This window comes from Bos indicus x Bos taurus, chromosome 2 (assembly GCF_003369695.1).
Source record: "Bos indicus x Bos taurus breed Angus x Brahman F1 hybrid chromosome 2, Bos_hybrid_MaternalHap_v2.0, whole genome shotgun sequence".
NCBI classification, from domain to species: Eukaryota; Metazoa; Chordata; class Mammalia; order Artiodactyla; family Bovidae; genus Bos; species Bos indicus x Bos taurus.
In genome coordinates, this window is record NC_040077.1 from 102,995,720 (window position 1) to 103,015,173 (window position 19,454).

General features: G+C 36.8%; 1 protein-coding gene across 1 annotated transcript in view; it reads right to left on the reverse strand.

Annotated features, from left to right (window-relative positions):
* ABCA12 (ATP binding cassette subfamily A member 12) overlaps positions 1–19,454 on the reverse strand; it is a 167,208-nt gene that overhangs the window by 89,834 nt on the left and 57,920 nt on the right. The window contains 6 exon segments of the mRNA XM_027554070.1: positions 812–924; positions 1,025–1,281; positions 7,450–7,556; positions 8,887–9,005; positions 14,281–14,356; positions 19,278–19,390. Coding sequence (XP_027409871.1) covers positions 812–924; positions 1,025–1,281; positions 7,450–7,556; positions 8,887–9,005; positions 14,281–14,356; positions 19,278–19,390 — 785 coding nt within the window.

Consider the following 19,454-nt stretch of genomic DNA (forward strand, 5'->3'; position numbering starts at 1 on the left):
CCATAGTGCATTTTTTTTTCTTAACTTTGCCCAGCACCTTGTTTTAGAAAGGGTTTTCATAATCATTATTTCCATTTTCAAATAGAATGTGTTTAACTTCTAACTCTTTTAGAATAATTATTATAATTATTTCACATCTGGGTCATTTGATGAATAACAAATGATATTTTGACTTTATTTTAAGAGATTGTGATCTCCATTTTGTAAATGCCTTTTCAGTTTCTTTATGAAGTATCCCTCATGCAAATATACTTCCTTTATTTTTGGACTTAGTGCCCTTCCAATTTCGTGGTTGCCTGTTGTCCAAAATTCTGAATGTCTTTCTTTTCAGTATTGAGGTATTATGCAAAGAAGAAATGTATTGCATGATGCATCATGCTCAGAATACTAATAGGAGGTTCTGAATCAATATTTCTGTAGACAGCAGTGCATCTTTATTTTTAAAATCAGATTATTCTCACGGAAGTAAATAAATTTCATCCTTGCTCTTGCAACCTACTATTTAATGCACTTTAACATATGAGAGAAATAAAAGGTGAAAGGTCTAACTGGTTAAATTTTTGAAGACATTTTGCTATGAAATAAAATTTCACTATTTCATTCTCTGCTGGCTTGCTCCGTGTTTATTTTAGACAAGTGACCATATTTGAAAGCTTCAGGTGTCTCATGAATAAGGGCATTAGGAACTTTAAAATATAGCCTTTCCTATAAATTTATATTTAAAAAAAATAAAATAGCCTTTCCTAAACTGTAGCAAGAGAATCACACACATTCTAATAAAACAGCATTTAAAATATGGATGGGGAAACACCTGGTTTTTCAAAGGTGTCTGCACTGTTATTGACATGCAGCATGGCTTCTATGGTTGGCGTTAACCGTGTGATATTTTCCAAGTAATTCATTTGCAATGCCTGTTCTAGAAACCTGCAACAAAGCAGAAGAGGAAGAGAAATTGAACTAGGAATATCAGTAATTATCTGAGAAGAGATTTTGCCAAGGAAGAAGACAATTAAAAAAAACTCACCAATCCATATCTAAATTAATTTTGCTTGGCTCCCCAGAAAGCAAATCCCTCAGTTTCTCAGACAGAACACTGTCGTGATACAGTAAGCTGGTGGCTATTTCGGTGCCAAGCTCTGCTGCTTCCAGGAGCTGCACATGCAATGCACTCTCTTCACATAGCTTCCCAAAGTCCACACTGGACAGCTGGCACATTTCCTCTATTGAATTGAAAGTTTCAGGCTCACAAAGAAGCTTGGTCAAGTTTCGAAGCTGAGACAGCTTTCCAGAGGGGGAAAGAGTGGGAAATATTAGTGACATTACTCTAAATATTTAGTATTTGATAATAAGCAACCAAAATTGACTTACTTCCTAAAAACATTTTGCTTATGTGTTTAGTTAGTTGGCATGTGGCAACAGCTTTACCACAAAGCACTGTTTTCTGTCACTTGAGTTTATTGTTCTCAAGAAGTTTTAGAATACTTTTGAACCTATTAGACTTCTTTCTCAACAGTATTCATAACATAGATTCACAGGTTTAAAAAAATGTAGTTTAATCTCACTTAAACCACAAATACTTAAACTAATTTTATATTTCAGCATATTTTTAAAATTATGTGTAAGGACAGACAGCAGAGCAGATTTGATTTGAAACTTCAAAAAGGTTTTCTTCACATTCACAGGATGGCTACTATCAAAACAAACAAATGAACAAACAAATAAATAAAGGCAGAAAATAACAAATGTTAGCAGGACATGGAGAAATTAGAACCCTTGTGCACTCTTGATGGGAATGTAAAATGATGTAGCCACTATAAAAAATAGTACAGTGGGTCTTCAAAAAATTCAGAATAGAATTACCATAATACTTAGCATTTCTGCTTCTAGGAATATACTCAGAAGTATTTATTAAAAGCTGGGTTTTAAACAGATATTTGTAGACTCATGTTCATAGCAGTTGTATTCATGATAGCCAAGAGTGGAAGCACTCCATGTGCATTGACAGATGAATGGATAAACACATGTAACTTGTATATGTGTGATGTGTATGTGGTATACACATATAATGGAATACTATCCAGCCTTAAAAATTAAAGAAATTCTCCCACATATTACAATGTAGATAAGTCTTGGGACATTATGCTAAGTGAAATAAGCCAGTCATAAAAAGACATACGGAATGATTCCATTATACAAAGTACTGAGCACAGTCAAATTAATAGCAACAGAAGGTAGAATTGCAGGTGCCAGGGACTAGAGGGTGAGGGGAATGAGAACTAGGTGCCTAATGCACACAGGATTTTTCTTTGCAAGCTTAAGAGTTCTACCATGTGTGTATAGTTAACACAACTGAACTACAGAGTTAAAAATGGTTAAGGCGGTAAATTTTATGTCATATGTATTTTACCACAAGTTTAAAAAAATTAACTGACCAAAAAAAAAGACTTTTAAAACTGTAGCATGAGAATCACACATATTTTAAAATATGGATGTGTATATACCTGGTTTTTCAAGTGTCTACACTGCTACTGACGAACATTAAAACTTTTGTTCTATAGAATGCTTAAAGGGGTCTAAAATCCTTTACTCAGAAAAAAAGGAGAAAAATGAAAATCAACTAATTTCCTACCCAGTAAAGTATATTCCTCCTTGCAGTTCACTATGCTCTGTGTGTTCTAAGGATATATCCCCAAGTTATATATCCTAGGGGAAAACATTATGCCTCTGGGAAAGCTAGTTCTGTTGTGCTCAGAAGCAACCCCAGAGCTATTCATTTTAAGACGTGAAATAATTTGGAGCAACATCTAAAGAAGCAAATATATGTGCCATTCATTACAGCTCAGTTTCCAATCAGCAGCTGCATTTTGACAGAAATGATACAAGAAAATGTTCAGGAATATTTCTTTGCATATGTCAAATGGGAAAGGTACAATGATGCGTCTTGGATGAGAGATTTATAGTAACTACATGTAGGCACTAGCAATTAAACACAGTAAATATCATTGGTCTATTTAATATCTAATTGACTTCTGGGTTTGAACTATCTAAAATGGTTTCATATGTATTAAAATTCTAGTCTTATGAGAAACTTTCCATTCTGCAACAAACTCAATCATTTTACCAGATATAATGATATATTTATCACTTGTTCCTTCCTTTGATTTTCCAAATATTAGATATGATTATATTTCTAATGAACTTCTCTGCCAGTGACTTTTATTTTGGTGATTTCTTAAATAAAAAGATAAATACTGGGAGCTCAATTTATTTTCTTAATTGAGCTTTTACGGGTGTAGTAAGTTTGAATGACTTTACTCAGTAGAGGCTGAAATATATTTTTTAATTGCAAGTTTGACATATATGTATAAGAAACCAATAAAAGTCCATATAGAATAATCTTGGCTTGATAAGGCAAAATATATAGAAAGAGAAATTGGAACTCTAGCCCTGCTATTGAAGTAGAATTTGTCCTCTGAAATAAGAATTTAATTCAGGATTAATAATGCACCCTGGTGGAGAAGGCAATGGCAACCTACTCCAGTACTCTTGCCTGGAAAATCCCATAGATGGAGGTGCCTGGTAGGCTGCAGTCCATGGGGTCTCTAGGAGTCGGAAATGACTGAGTGACTTCATTTTGACTTTTCACTTTCATGCATTGGAGAAGGAAATGGCAACCCACTCCAGTGTTTTTGCCTGGAGAATCCCAAGGATGGGGAGCCTGTTGGGCTGCCATCTATGGGGTCGCACAGAATCGGACACGACTGAAGCGACTTAGCAGCACTGTGAGGCACAGCCATCAAGGAGCAACATGATGGTCACTTAGTATTTGTCATTAAGAGCTGAACAATAAAAAGGCTGAGGACTGAAGAATTGATGCCTTCTAACTGTGGTGCTGGAGAAGACTCTTGATAGTCCTTGGACATTAAGGAGATCAAACCAGTCAATCCTAAAGGAAATCAACCCTGAAGATTCACTGGAAGGACTGATGCTGAAGCTGAAGCTCCAATACTTTGGCCACCTGATGTGAAGAACCGACTCATTGGAAAAGACCCTGATGCTGGGAAAGATTGAAGGCAGGAGGAGAACAGGATGACAGAGAATGAGATGGCTGGATGGCATCACTGACTCAATGGACATGAATTTGAGCAAACTCCGGGAGATGGTGTGGGACAGGGAAGCCTGGTGTGCCACAGTTCATGGGGTCACAAAGAATCGAACATGACTGAGTAGCTGAACAACAACTACTTTCTTCTAAAAACAACACATGCATTAAACTTTTAGAAACTTCATAGTTTATTTGTACTCAACATACATTCAGAGAATTATAATTGTTTCTTCAAAAGTATGTGTCAAGTCCAGATTACAAGTTTGTCAAAGTCTTATGTATCAAGACCTTGACCTACATAGTAAGGTCTCAGCCTAAACTTGAACGATGACCCATAACTAACTCCATGTCCAGCTGTGATTGAATTCCCTTTTGTCTATGGTTCCTAATGCATCTGAATCAGAATTGTAAGTAACATGATGGCACAGACCTCAAAATATCATATGCATAAAGATGCTGAAACAGCAATGCTCCTGGGCTCTTAGCAGGTGAATGAAAAAAAAAAAAAAGAGGCCTCTTAAAAAATGTGAGAGTGTTACAGTATAAATAGTGTGCTATCTGTATTTTTGCTTAATGTGGGGAATATCCATTTTATGAGTAGTTTCTCAATCAGGAGGTTATCCTTCCCACCTGAGAGACTGAAAAGAAAAGAGAAAACAGACAATGAAGGGAGGAGAAAACTCAAAAGCTCAAGAAGAGTAGAATGTTCAGTGCTAGAAGAGAAACAAAGTTACCAGTGAATGACAGACATTGGCATTTTTGAGGGTCTAAACCTTATTAGAAATATCATGAATAAAGAAGTTAGGGTGGGCCCTGATATCACAATCAAGATACTAGTTACCACGGAGGACAAAACAGGGGAGCAAGAACGTATCTTGTTCTAGGAGTTTCTAGACAAACTCTAGGAGCTTGTCTTCATCTTTTCAATGTTATGTACTGAATATTTTCCATGTGTTAGGCTCAATGCCAGGTGCTGAGGGTACACAGTAAAACAACACACTTATTCATGTTCCTATGGGGCTTGTAGTCTAGGAATGAATAGGTTCTGTCAATTGCAAATCGCAGCCATGCTTGTTATAAATGGCAAAAGATTTTCTAACTAAGGAACAGAATTACAGTTTATTCATTCTGTGGCTTCTCAACCTTTTTTCATAACATAACCTACAAGTGGAGCAGAATACTCAAAATGTGGATGCTGTTTTAAATTATCCTTTGCTCCATTCCCGGGACATTAGTGCAAATGATTGAGCATGTATTGTTTCCATTTCCCAGTGTACATTGTGTGCTGCCCAGTTACTCTGCAAGTTGAGAACTACAGTGAGTAGTTGCCCTGGTAACACTATTACATCACCAGGGCTCTCCTTTAATGCCATCATTTTTTCACACATTTGTGAGTCCGGTCTTAAGATCCTGCTACTGCTAGATGTGATACTTTGAAAAAGCAGAAGGCACAATTTCATCAGATTTTACACTCTAGTTGGAGAAATAGATCCCACATATACAAGAAGTTATAGTACTAAGTAGTAAATTCCAAGAGCCAGAAATCTCACTGTAATTGGAGACTCCACTTCCCTATGCCTCACATGCCACTGGCTGCCAAGCTGGGTCAATTCAACCTCCTACAATGCTCTTGACATTCTTTTCCTTCTGTTCTCTGCCACTGACATCTTACAGGGCCTCACGGTTTGCTTAGGTTATTGCAAAAATAGCCCATTTTGCTTTCTTTCAGTCTGTCTTCCACAAGTCTCTTAGAAAGATCTTTTTCTAAGATGAGGAATTTACCTTCTTCAAATTCACAATTTTCAGGATCAGATTCAAACTCCTTGACTAAACAAACTCCTTGATCCTCCAGGCCTTGGGGATCTGAGCCTCCTTTCCTGCCTCTTATAAGCACCTTGTGCTCTAGCTGGACTCATGACTTCAGGTAACCCCTAGCTGTCCTTCAGATTCACACCTCTGTTTTCTTTCCAACTCACATCACTATGTCTGGAATGTGGGACTATTAACATAATCCTACACAGCCTGGCAAGACTCAGAGTAAAGAGTATCTCCTTCATGAAATTTCTTCTCTCCACCTTCATCCTCTGCAATCGAAGTCAGATATACCACCTCCATATACAGAATCCTGTCCAACCACATACCACAACACTTGTCTCACTGTGTTATAATCACTGGTCTGTTTTTCCATCTCCTTCACTGGATTGATTACAAGGACTCTGGGGTTAGAGATTATATCTTTTAAATAAATAGAGTAGCATTATGGGAGCACAGAGGATGGATGGAATGAATGAATGGGTAAATATGATATGTGCACAAAGTCATTATCCTTATTTGGAAACAGGGAGAAAGGAGATACTCTGATATTATAGGAGTGACATTTAAACTTGTCCTTGAAGGATGAGCAGGTCTTTTCCAGATGAATGCATAACTTCTTTCTTATTTAACTAAGACATAAGTCTCTCATATAAACTAAGATAGTGCTAAATTAAGTACACTAGAAATTTGATTCATGTAGATAGAAGACTAAGCCTACAATGTAGGTAATCTAGTGTAACTAGCATATTTATTTGTAATATACAGGGACACATGTTTTCTTTGCCTGCTTAATTAAACCATGTTGACTATACAGACATCATCCTGCTTGCACTGAATAAACCAGTTCTAATTTTACTTTATCCGTGGCTACATAATCCAATTAAACTGCTGTTCTTACTCAGAAAGCTGCTTTCAAAATTTAATAGGGTTATTTAAGAAATAGAGTGGATTTCATGGGAACCTGCATAGTGTATGCATGAGCTAAACAAAGAAAAAGAGACAAATGCCAACCAATTCAAACTTCAGAGTTAACATTTTTTTCTGTGGCTTCTTCTCCCTTTCTTCAATATCATACATTTTAATATGATTTATGGGTTTTTGCTTCTGATGATAATAAAAATAAGGTGAGTCAATTTCTCAGATTTTTGTATACTGTCAAATCCAAAACACTTAGCTTTGAAATCAACATTTATAGCTTTAAAATCTAGGGAGATCTCAAATCAGAAATCAAATTTTTCATGCCTATTAAAATCATGTAGTTTAATGAGACAACTATATCAGGAGTCATTCCTTTACATATTGCATTCTGTAATTAGGCTCTTATGGGTCATTTCAGACAGAGAGAGACACCAATTAAAAACAGAATACAATTACACAGCACCAACCAGAACGCATCACCCCCTTTCTAGCATTAATCTAGAGTCAAATAAGACTAGGACTTATACAGAGTTAAAAATTACAAATATATCTTTCCATAGAATTACAAGAAGTATTGAGGGCTTTTTTTTTTTTTCCCTTTCATGGCTTACTTTTGATTTCAAGACTTCAGGAACTGGAGGGAGGTAATCCTCATAGGAACCATTTTGAAGAAAAGATTTTTTAAATCGAATTGTAGAGTGCAGCATTCTTAAACTTTCTGTAAAAGAGGAGAAAAGAATTACCTTACATGAACTGCAAGGTCATTTAGGAAATCTATTTGAAAGACACCTTCATCCTAATTTATTACTACGTTTTTTCTAAGATAATAGCCTACTTGAATCTAACTATAAAATGAGTGAAAATTTAATCTTTCCTTGAACCATGGAGGCTATAGAGTTCATTATTTTTAAAATATTCATAGATATTCTGCTTGGAGACAAAAATATTTCCAGCAAAGGTGCTGCATAGTATTGGTTCTTTGTGAACTGAGTATGTTTTTATTTGGGGTATATTATTAAGCTGAAGGGTTTGAGAGAGAATAGGTTGTATAATCACTGTGATACAAATATGCCCTTCCACCCTTGATTAATTCATGCCCAGTATAGAGAGATCATACTCAAATATTTGTTGTGCTATTTGCTTGCCATTAAGTCTCAAAAAAAACTATTTTGTTGTAGGAATAGTGAATGTATATCTCCTACAAATAGATGTTTTATCTTTAAAAAAGAAAAAGAAATATTTTATTAAATGTAATCTTCACAGTTGTCCGTGTAGGTAGAAGATGGAAAACAAAGTGCGTAAGGATAGGAAGTAAAAAGTAGTCTGCTACAAAAATGTCTTTATTTATGTAATTTACATCTGCTTTTGGAAGTCTTCATTATCCTTTTTATTATTTTTTGACAACTAAGATTAAAGGTATAGAAAATGTCATGGAGAGTTATGTGAACTCCTAATTCTGGAGACATAGAAAGTTTATCTAGGTGGTCACTCTTATGTTGGGCTTCCCGGATAGCTCAGTTGGTAAAGAAATCTGCTGCAATGAAGGAGACCCTGGTTTGATTCCTGGGTCAGGAAGATAAGCTGGAGAAAGGATAGGCTACCCACTCTAGTATTCTTGGGCTTCCCTGGTGGCTCAGCTGGTAAAGAATCTGCTCGCAATGCGGGAGACCTGGGTTCAATCCCTGGGTTGTGAAGGTCCCCTGGTGAAGGGAAAGGCTACCCAGAATTCCATGGACTATCCATGGGGTTGCAAAGAGTCGGGCACGACTGAGCGACTTTCACTTACTTACTCTCACATTATTTCTTTATATGGTTATTATACATTAAAGTTTGTCCAGGTGGCCAGGTCGTACTAGCAGCTGCAACAGGAATAGTAATGTAATAATAGGATTAGATATTACTTCATATATCAAACCACTGAAACAGATGGATATGGAAACAAAGATTTTAAAAGTTTCTTCTGCTTTAAAGCAAACATAAGACTTTATTTTAGAACAAAATCAAAAACCATGAGTAGCATTTTGACTCTTAAGAAAGAAGACCATTACCTTTTGATCCCCTGGCTAAATTGCCAGTGACATTTCTCACGCATGCCAAATAAGGAATATAAGGACTATCTGCTGATATATTTAAGAGGGCATTTTCAAACTGTTCCAGTATTAGGAGCCTATAGAATTAGAAAAGAAGATGCAAATTAAGTCCTATAGAAATAAAGTAAAGCTATTTTGTTGCGATCCTGTGAGTCCCTAGTTGTCTGGCACTGGTTGACTTGAGCACTGAAACCCTGGCAAGTAGCACGTCTTCCTCCATCCAGCCCAACTGCACAATGGCAGCACTAGTCTGGATTCTCTGAGTATTTAACCTTTTCCATGGGCATTACCTTGATATTTAATCACTTTAATATCCAATCATAAGTGATCTTACGATCATTTCTAGGCACGTTTACTTGAAACAAAAATCACTGGGCTAGCGTTGCCAGATAAAAGACAGGGATCCCAGTTAAAACTGAATTTCAGCAAAATAACAAATAATTTTTCAGTGCAAGTACATCCCACAAGTCTTGCGTGTTTCTTTCCTTTCCTTTCTCCTCTAAATCTGGCAACCCTCTCTCTGAACTTCAGCTTCCTCTTTTGTCAAATGAGAGATGGGGGCTGGGTGATCTGCTGGGTCCCTTCCACTTATAACATTCTCTAAATAATTTAAATTCATGTAGTTGTGATTACAAAGAAATGGTAGAATCCAACTGAATAATGTCAGTTCCTTTTTCTTCTTTAAGCAACCAACTCAGAGTTCCCCAATTAACCACTTTTTGTATCCCTTTCAAATTGACTGCATGTGAGGACATAGTCTAATATTTTTGAGGCAAACCTATGTGGGTAAATGTATGCATGTTACACACGCCCAGTCACTTCAACTGTGAGGCTGCATCTCTATTTTGTAATTTCTTCCCTTAGTGTCTATTATTGAATTTGAGGTATAGCAGAGATAGAATAAATGTCAATGGTTGATTTGGGTACCATCTATTTTGAATCAAACTGCACAGCACACAAATTAACTAGTTATATTAGATGTTAACTTAGATTTTATTCAAATACTAATGGAAGAGACTCATCCTGGCATAGCCAGTAAACATGTAGGATGATGTTTGCACTAACATTATAGTCTGAGGGTATTTGGATGTGGGTTAATGACACTGGATTATACAGTGGAAGTGAGAAATAGATTTAAGGGCCTAGATCTGATAGATAGAATGCCTGATGAGCTATGTAATGAGGTTCGTGACATTGTACAGGAGACATCCCCATTGTACAAGACCATCCCCATGGAAAAGAAATGCAAAAAAGCAAAATGTCTGTCTGGGGAGGCCTTACAAATAGCTGTGAAAAGAAGAGAAGTGAAAAGCAAAGGAGAAAAGGAAAGATATAAACATCTGAATGCAGAGTTCCAAAGAATAGCAAGAACAGATAAGAAAGCCTTCTTCAGCAATCAATGCAAAGAAATAGAGGAAAACAACAGAATGGGAAAGACTAGGGATCTCTTCAAGAAAATCAGAGATACCAAAGGAACATTTCATGCAAAGATGGGCTCAATAAAGGACAGAAATGGTATGGACCTAACAGAGGCAGAAGATATTAAGAAGAGATGGCAAGAATACACAGAAGAACTGTACAAAAAAGATCTTCATGACCCAGATAATCACGATGGTGTGATCACTGACCTAGAGCCAGACATCCTGGAATGTGAAGTCAAGTGGGCCTTAGAAAGCATCACTACAAACAAAGCTAGTGGAGGTGATGGAATTCCAGTTGAGCTATTCCAAATCCTGAAAGATGATGCGGTGAAAGTGCTGCACTCAATATACCAGCAAATTTGGAAAACTCAGCAGTGGCCACAGGATTGGAAAAGGTCAGTTTTCATTCCAAGAAAGGCAATGCCAAAGAATGCTCAAACTACCACACAACTGCACTCATCTCACACGCTACTAAAGTAATGCTCAAAATTCTGCAAGCCAGGCTTCAGCAATATGTGAACCGTGAACTTCCTGATGTTCAAGCTGGTTTTAGAAAAGGCAGAGGAACCAGAAATCAAATTGCCAACATCTGCTGGATCATGGAAAAAGCAAGAGAGTTCCAGAAAAGCATCTATTTCTGCTTTATTGACTATGCCAAAGCCTTTGACTGTGTGGATCACAATAAACTGTGGAAAATTCTGAAAGAGATGGGAATACCAGAACACCTGATCTGCCTCTTGAGAAATCTGTATGCAGGTCAGGAAGCAACAGTTAGAACTGGACATGGAACAACAGACTGGTTCCTAATAGGAAAAGAAGTACGTCAAGGCTGTATATTGTCACCCTGTTTATTTAACTTATATGCAGAGTACATCATGAGAAACGCTGGACTGGAAGAAATACAAGCTGGAATGAAGATTGCCGGGAGAAATATCAATAACCTCAGATATGCAGATGACACCACCCTTATGGCAGAAAGTGAAGAGGAACTAAAAAGCCTCTTGATGAAAGTGAAAGTGGAGGGTGAAAAAGTTGGCTTAAAGCTCAACATTCAGAAAACGAAGATCATGGCATCCGGTCCCATCACTTCATGGGAAATAGATGGGGAGACAGTGGAAACAGTGTCAGACTTTATTTTTCTGGGCTCCAAAATCACTGCAGATGGTGACTGCAGCCATGAAATTAAAAGACACTTACTCCTTGGAAGGAAAGTTATGACCAACCTAGATAGCATATTCAAAAGCAGAGACATTACTTTGCCAACAAAGGTTCGTCTAGTCAAGGCTATGGTTTTTCCTGTGGTCATGTATGGATGTGAGAGTTGGACTGTGAAGAAGGCTGAGCGCCGAAGAATTGATGCCTTTGAACTGTGGTGTTGGAGAAGAACCTTGAGAGTCCCTCGGACTGCAAGGAGATCCAACCAGTCCATTCTGAAGGAGATCAGCCCTGGGATTTCTTTGGAAGGAATGATGCTGAAGCTGAAACTCCAGTACTTTGGCCACCTCATGCGAAGAGTTGACTCATTGGAAAAGACTCTGATGCTGGGAGGGATTGGGGGCAGGAGGAGAAGGGGACGACAGAGAATGAGATGGCTGGATGGCATCACTGACTCAATGGATGTGAGTCTGAGTGAACTCCGGGAGTTGGTGATGGACAGGGAGGCCTGGCATGCTGTGTGTGATTCATGGGGTTGCAAAGAGTTGGACACGACTGAGCAACTGATCTGATCTGATCTGATCTAATGACACTGGATCCTTGAGGAACTTAAACAAGAAAATCTATAGCAAGAAAAGTCTCTAACTTACCAGTCAGAGCACAGCTTATTGGTCAGATGGCTGACTTTCATTTAAATATAGTCCATAGCTTCCATGTTTAGAAAAACTGCACTCATTCCTGAGCTTTCTTGCTTTTTGTCAGGCACTTCTTTGACCAGAGACTCTCCTCTTGTTACTGCCTCTCTTTCTTTTGTGTTTGTCTTCCTCTTTGTCATAATTATTACAGCATTGAGCCATTTCCATATTAGTGCCATGCTCAACAGCAAAATATTTGTCTAACTTTTCAAATGAAATAGCACAAGAACTTCTCATGACAAATTTTCTAGCTTTAAATCGAAGAATGTTGAGCTAAAAGTGACCTTGAAATATCATATAAGCCATTATCTTAGTTCCATGAAGAACATCTGATTACCAAGATTTTTGAGATTATATTTAATATATACCAAAAGTTAAGATATATATATGCCAACTATTTTGGCATAAACATCCCAAGTATTTCTTTAATCCATTTAATTTACATATTTTATGTAAAATGTTACCTACATCCTAAGAATGCTTACAAAAAAAGATGAACTTACAGATATATGCGTGCATATTGTTCATATAGACACACAACAAAAAAAGTAACTTTAGTGCAAAAATAAGGAGGAGGGAGAAGAGCTATGAGGGAAAAAATATTTTTGAGCAGCTTTCCAAAGAAAATTCTGGACTACAAACACTTTTATCTCATGCCAAGTATTTCCACTCCGTGATTGTTTTAAAGTGGGAATGGAAAGGGAGCCCAAAGATAATAAATTCCTTAATTTCACCAATCTCAACAAGATCCATCTTAAAAGTAATGAATTCTTCCTAATAAACTGTCAGCTAGCTGTCAGCAACCAACTACATTTGTTGTGTAATTTTCACATCTGAATAACTAGCACTATGGATGCCCCCAAGGCTCTGATAAAGATACCTGGCTTCAAGCAATAAGTATCCAGTTGTCTCAAGTCAGAGGTTTTTTGTTTTTGTTTTTTAATATTTTGCTGGCTATATAGGGAATGTGTTTAAATGACTAGATTATTTGGAATATGGAATCCTGTCTGGGGGAAAATTGCCCACGATTGCAAGACTGCTCTTGGGAGAAGCATGTGGTTCAGGCACCTTAGAGGAGAGATGTGGGGGCAGAAAGAGAAGGTGGTTGTTGATGGAAGAATTTTGCCTAGAACTACCCAGAGTTGGGAAACTTCTCACTGAATAATAGAAAGTTTATAAACAATTGCATAGATTCTATTTTAGAAAAAGAAATGAGTGGTTAAAAATAAGGCCTACTATTTGTTTTTATTTGTTTCCATTTTCATTAGCCCACAAAAACATATCTTTTGGGACTAAAATCAAATAATTTCTATAGTATAATTTATCAGGCCAAAACAACTTTTACATAACAGGTCACCTAGTCTCTAAATTTGCCTTGAACTATGTGAATTTACTTCAATGAGCTTCTACAGGCAACTGCTTGAATTTTCTACCATAACTGTTAGTTACTTCAGAGAACTGCTTATGTTAATGGTCCTTAGAAGCCAACATTACTTCTGTTTTTTCCACTGCCTTTCACTGTCTCAGGAATAGGTAAATATATAAACATTTACATGAACCACAAACAGTCCCAAATTAAATAACTGATAAACAGTTAGGCTACTTGAATACCATTAAAGCAAACAAAGTTTGCATTACCTTGTGGGGTCAGTTTTTAATGTCAATTTTTTAAAAATGAAATCAACAGTAATGTAAAACGTTGGAGACTTTTACATCTTTCATACGAAGATGAAAGACTTTGAAAAGAGTTGGAAATTGGGCCTCCAGCTAGATTTTCCTCATAGACATAAGGTGACCTATCCAGACAGAACATGTGGGATCTAGTTATGCAATCTTAGAACTGAAAACCAGATCTTCATGTTGCGTTATCTAAAAATATCACTGAATAATAAAAAAACAAGTTTCAACTTTACTGCACTTCAACTTTAACTTTTTCTTTCGTCAGTCAATAGTTGATATTTTTCTATTCCATGGTCTTACACACTGATGAAAAGAATGATGTTTATGAACTGTGCTGCTTGCTTATTCAGTCAAGTTACCTACCAATTTAGGAACACACCAACAAACCAACAAAGACTTACTGTGCAGCCAGGCTGCTTGGGGATAGTGACTGTCCATCTTCCTCACTCCACAAATGTGTTGTATTATCAGAGCCACCTAAAGAGATAACATTTAGTATTTCATTAAAGGATTTATTTTTCTAAGTAAAAATCATCCCAGGTCAAATTAGTGGGAAGAAAAGCAGGCAGTCGGCAGAATTTTTCTCCAAACGACTTTGCAGAGATGTCTAAGCTCAGTTGGAAACATTTAAAATATGTATTTATCAATTGCCCCCCAAGTGAAATAATCCCAATGGTTAGGCATATGCATTTCTAACAAATTATTTCTCTGTGCATCAAACCATTACATTATTTTACCCTATGACCTGTATGCATAGATAACTCAAATATTATAATGCAGACTGACTACCTTGGTGACTTGTTAATCAAATTAAACCAATTTCAATCTCATGGGTCACTGGATTTTTTCGTTTGTTTGCCTTCATTTGTCTAGAATGTAGCCTTAGGAAACATCTGCCATCACTAATCTATATTTTTTATCTTTCAAAAACCAGCCAGTGATTTCAATTGAATGCAGCTGTGAAGGCAAATTAACTAATGTTTATAGAACCATTCTGAGTGGTCTCAAATAATGTGAGGTTTGGATTGTGGAAGGCAATCACTAAGGTGTGTCTAATGGAAACCATATATGAAGATCTAATTCAATGCAGAGAATTGCCCCTAGAAGTTAAATGGGTCCCTGAGTCAGCTTGCTGCATAGCATTCTATCATTGCAGGGTAAGTGTAGCTGAGTAGTATTCCGTATATAACACAGGGAGCGCAGTCTGGCACTCTGTGGTGACCTATAGGGGATGGATGGCGGGAGGGGAGGGAGGCTCCAGAGGGAATATATACGTATAATTATGACTGATTCATGTTGCTGTATGGCAGAAACCAACATAAAAAGCAATTTTCTTCCAATTAAATTTTTTTTAAATATACTTTCCTGAGTTAAAAAAAAAAAAAAGTAAGTGCAACAACATTCACGTGCAAAATTTAAAAATGGCTACTGCATAAATAAAAACATTAGAAATCCAATGCTTTCATTCAACTCCTTTAAGGAAATGGTATTACTTATTTCACTCTTCTCTGTAGACCCTCTTAGTTTCTCATATATAATCCAGAAGTTCCAGTGCTGTCGTTTTTCAACACTGGCCTTATCATTTTCAATAGGATACTTTATTGACAGCTTTAATACTTCTCCCATTGTCTCTAGTTAGTGTGTTCTAAAGTCTTCTAAAAAGGTGGTAGCACAAAACTAGGCAGCCATCTGTACTTTTCTCACGCTGGTCATTTTGTTTATTTAAATAAGGATGAGTGTAAAAGACTCACAGAATTAAAAACCTCCTTGTCTTTCTCGGTATCAGTCATGTCTGAGTAATGTCTGTACCATCTCTAGTAACTTGGCAGAATCGCTTTTTCAGTTTTCCTCTCTGGCAGGAGTCCCTCTCTTCTCTGCTCAAGACAGCTAAGTATTATTGCTCTAAAGACAGCAACGCATCAGTGAGTGAAAGGACCAAGAAGAAGACACTCAGTATAAATCTTTTTTTTTGTTATTTTTAAACTTTACATAATTGTATTAGTTTTGCCAAATATCAAAATGAATCCATCACAGGTATACATGTGCTCCCCATCCTGAACCCTTTTCCCTCCTCCCTCCCCACTCTAATTAATAATGGTAATAACCATTATTTATTGGCATCCATATATAGAATTGGAGAAGGAAATAGCAACCCACTCCAGTATTCTTGCCTAGGAAATCCCATGGACAGAGTCTGAGCCTCGTGGGTTACAGTCCATGGGGTCGCAAACAGTTGGACACAACTTAGCAACTGAGCACATATATAGAATAATCCAGATAGGATTCTGTGAAGATGTATGCTTCTGCAGTGTAAAAGTATATAAAGCCATTTTTCCAAGATCAAATCTTGCTCACTTTGAACTCCTATGAGTTCATCAGCATTTGTATACTACATGACTGAGTCCATTAACATTTGTATACTGTATGGTTATGGAATGTCTCTTCTTCATCAGATTATTAAAATGAATAACTAATAGAAATTAACTTTGTATATATCAATTATAGGCTTGACCTTGATGTTAAGTATGGACTTTGCCCTCTGGGCACTTGTCCTTCTGGATTTTAAAGTATCTGAGAAGTACCGTATTGAATGGGTTTTAATGAAGTGGAAATTGTTACAGCCCTTTAAAAAAGCGAAGTTTTAGTTTTATTTGTAGAATTAGGCATATATAAAAATGGTGCCCAAAGACAGAGAAAGAAATCTAGTGCACAGATAACCTCTTTTCACCAGTAAACATGGCTTTTTGTTTAAAGATGTAATTTCATGTAATTTACCACTTGGCAAAAGAGTAAACTTCAATGAGCCAAAAAAGGTAATCTTCACCCTCAAAACTCAGTTTTATAAATGGAAATACTAAACAGTGAAGCTGGAATCTTTACTGGGTCAGAGCTGAGAATTAGATTCCTTAAAACAGGAAGTTAAGATTCCTTAAAACATCTTCTCAAATGTTTATTAGCATCTCCATATTGTCATGGTTGCTGAGGAGGCTTCTGAAAAAAACCTTGAAGTGTGTTCATAATCAAGGCTGAATCAAAAGTAGACATGAGGTGTGGAGGTTTGAATTAGAAATAGACATAGAATGCAGAGAGGAATGGAGCGATGGCTACTGAAAAATGTATCATGTGGGAAGGAATCTGGCACAATGAATCGCACTCTATGACTGGCCAAAAGTAGAGCCATTCTGAGGCTTGGTGGTGGCAAGTCCTTGTGTGAGATATCCTAGAAGCAAGTGTGTACATGTCTCAGATGGTAAATATGAGTAAGGCCAAAGGATAACAGAGCTTGGGGACCTGGCTTTGGGCATAGACAGATTCAGGCTCTGAATCTCAGTTTAGTGACTTGCTGGATGTATAACATAGGCAAAGTGCCGAGCCTCCCTTTGCCTTAGTTGTTTTGTCTGCAAAATGGGATAATAAATACCTCTTATAGAGTTGTTTTGATGATAGAAAGGACTTAAGATAATAAAATATTTATCATCGACACACAAAAAAAGAACACTACCTTTTAATTTTTTCTACTTTTTGTTTGAAAGAAGGGAATGAGACCTTCAAAGCTATCTGAGTCCTGTCAATCATTAGAGAGGACCCAAGCAAGTAACTCTGCTCTGAGTGACCATTTCACTCCAGTTTATTTAGCGTAAAGCCAAGGGAGGACATGTGTTCACAAATAACACTAAATGCTATAAAGAGTAAGCATGGGTGGCTTGGGCATCATGGCAGGTATTGGTACTTCAAAACAAGTTTGGGTTTCCTGAAGGATTCCCAGAAATACGTGGAAGAATTTTTCAAAGGTCATGAAATTTCTGCTCAAGCATGCATGCATGCAGGGGCTTGGGGTTAGTGACATAGCAACTGACCTTAATACTACTGCATTGGTATCTTTAGACTGATGAAGTCACGTGTGTAGGAAATTTTTAAAAACAAATATAAGCACATCTAATTCTAAAAATAAAAACATATATCCTTAATGTATTAATATTTCCTTGTCATTGTGATTATCCAATGGCATGGTTTAACACATGCTCAAAATTATGAGCATAATCATAGAAATGCGGCATGGCCATTGTTAAGTATTGAAAATTGAGCTATATTGTTCATCAGGAAAAGTGTTTTGCTGCCTCAGTTAAAGAGAGGTTCTTTGGCTTCTAAGGCACTAAAGAACTTATGTCCTGTGTAACAAAAATTTCAACTTTATCCCTCCATACAATTATAAGGTGTGAGTCTGAAGATGAAAAGGAAAAGAATGGTAAGGAGAAATCTGAAGTTCTCAAGTCTTTAAAATGCAAACAGAAAAATGTACAGAGGAAATAATTTGTGTTTGTTGTTGTACTGTCTGGTTTTTCTGGGCCGGACCTTTTCTTAAAAGCATAAGGCTTTTTTTTTTAACCCTAATGTTCATGAAGACCACTGAATTTAACAAGAATCAATCCTGCAAGCTAGTCATTAATTCTGTGACTGAAGTCATAAAAATTGTTGTAGACTAAGAAATTGGTATCCAAGAGTATGTTAGATCCTCCTTCAAGAAGTCTTTAAAGCCTTTAAAACCAGCATTTCATATGAAAATAGTTTAAGATCTTGTAATAAACAATCAGCTTGTGACCTGATTACTCATCTGTAATCCAAAAGTAAAGTCTACATACTTAAAAGCTGGCAAACTCAGCTGAGAAAGCCTATTCCTAAACTCGTTCAGAAGCAGTAAATACTAACCAAACATTTCACTTGTGAAGTAGGGATTTATTCCTTATAGTCCTAAATGTGTGTCTGTATATGGCTGTGTGTGTGTGTGTGTGTCTGTGCATTTCCATGCATGTGGTATATAATGCTATTCTCTATATGCAAAGATGATCTTTTCTGATTCACTAGCAAGATGCTATGGTTTGTCTTACTAGGTGGAACAATAGGTCTATACTGATCTATTCACGCTCTGATGTCCATCATGCATTTTCAAGATGGCTGGCTTAACGGTGAGTTTTATCCAAAGAAAGACTCATTCTAATTAAAAAGACAAATTTGGGGAAAAAGGGCAAAAATACTGCAATTCAGTGTAGGCATTTGTTCAAAAAGTTGTGGTAGAAATCTACTTGTTGAGGCTTAGTCCCTTTCTCTGGTATTTATTTTTTCATACCAAGCATAAACATAGCTTTATAATATAGCTAAGAGAGACCATTCTCATAAAAATAAAAATCCTAGAAAGTCACAGCCTCTTTTCCAACCATTTCTCCTTGTCTCCGCACTTTGGTTAGCTAAAGATCCAGATTTAGTGGTAACATATGTTCCCACCTAAGAATAATGTCGTGCATAAATGGTTGCTTCAGTTGCATTTTGTTTTTTATTCCTAATGGAACTGAATACAGAATTGCAATGCAGAACTGAATACAGAAAGATAGAAATACAATACCTTCAGATGGGGAGTCCAGGGTATACAGCAGATGTTTAACAGATTTATGGAGAGTTCTGAAACCTTCGTTAGTTGTGACACGTGGATAAACCTTCTGCACAACCCGCAGCGCACTGACAAGTCGAAAAACAATTAAACCAGATTGCATTTCAACATTTGCAGACAGAAACAAAAGGT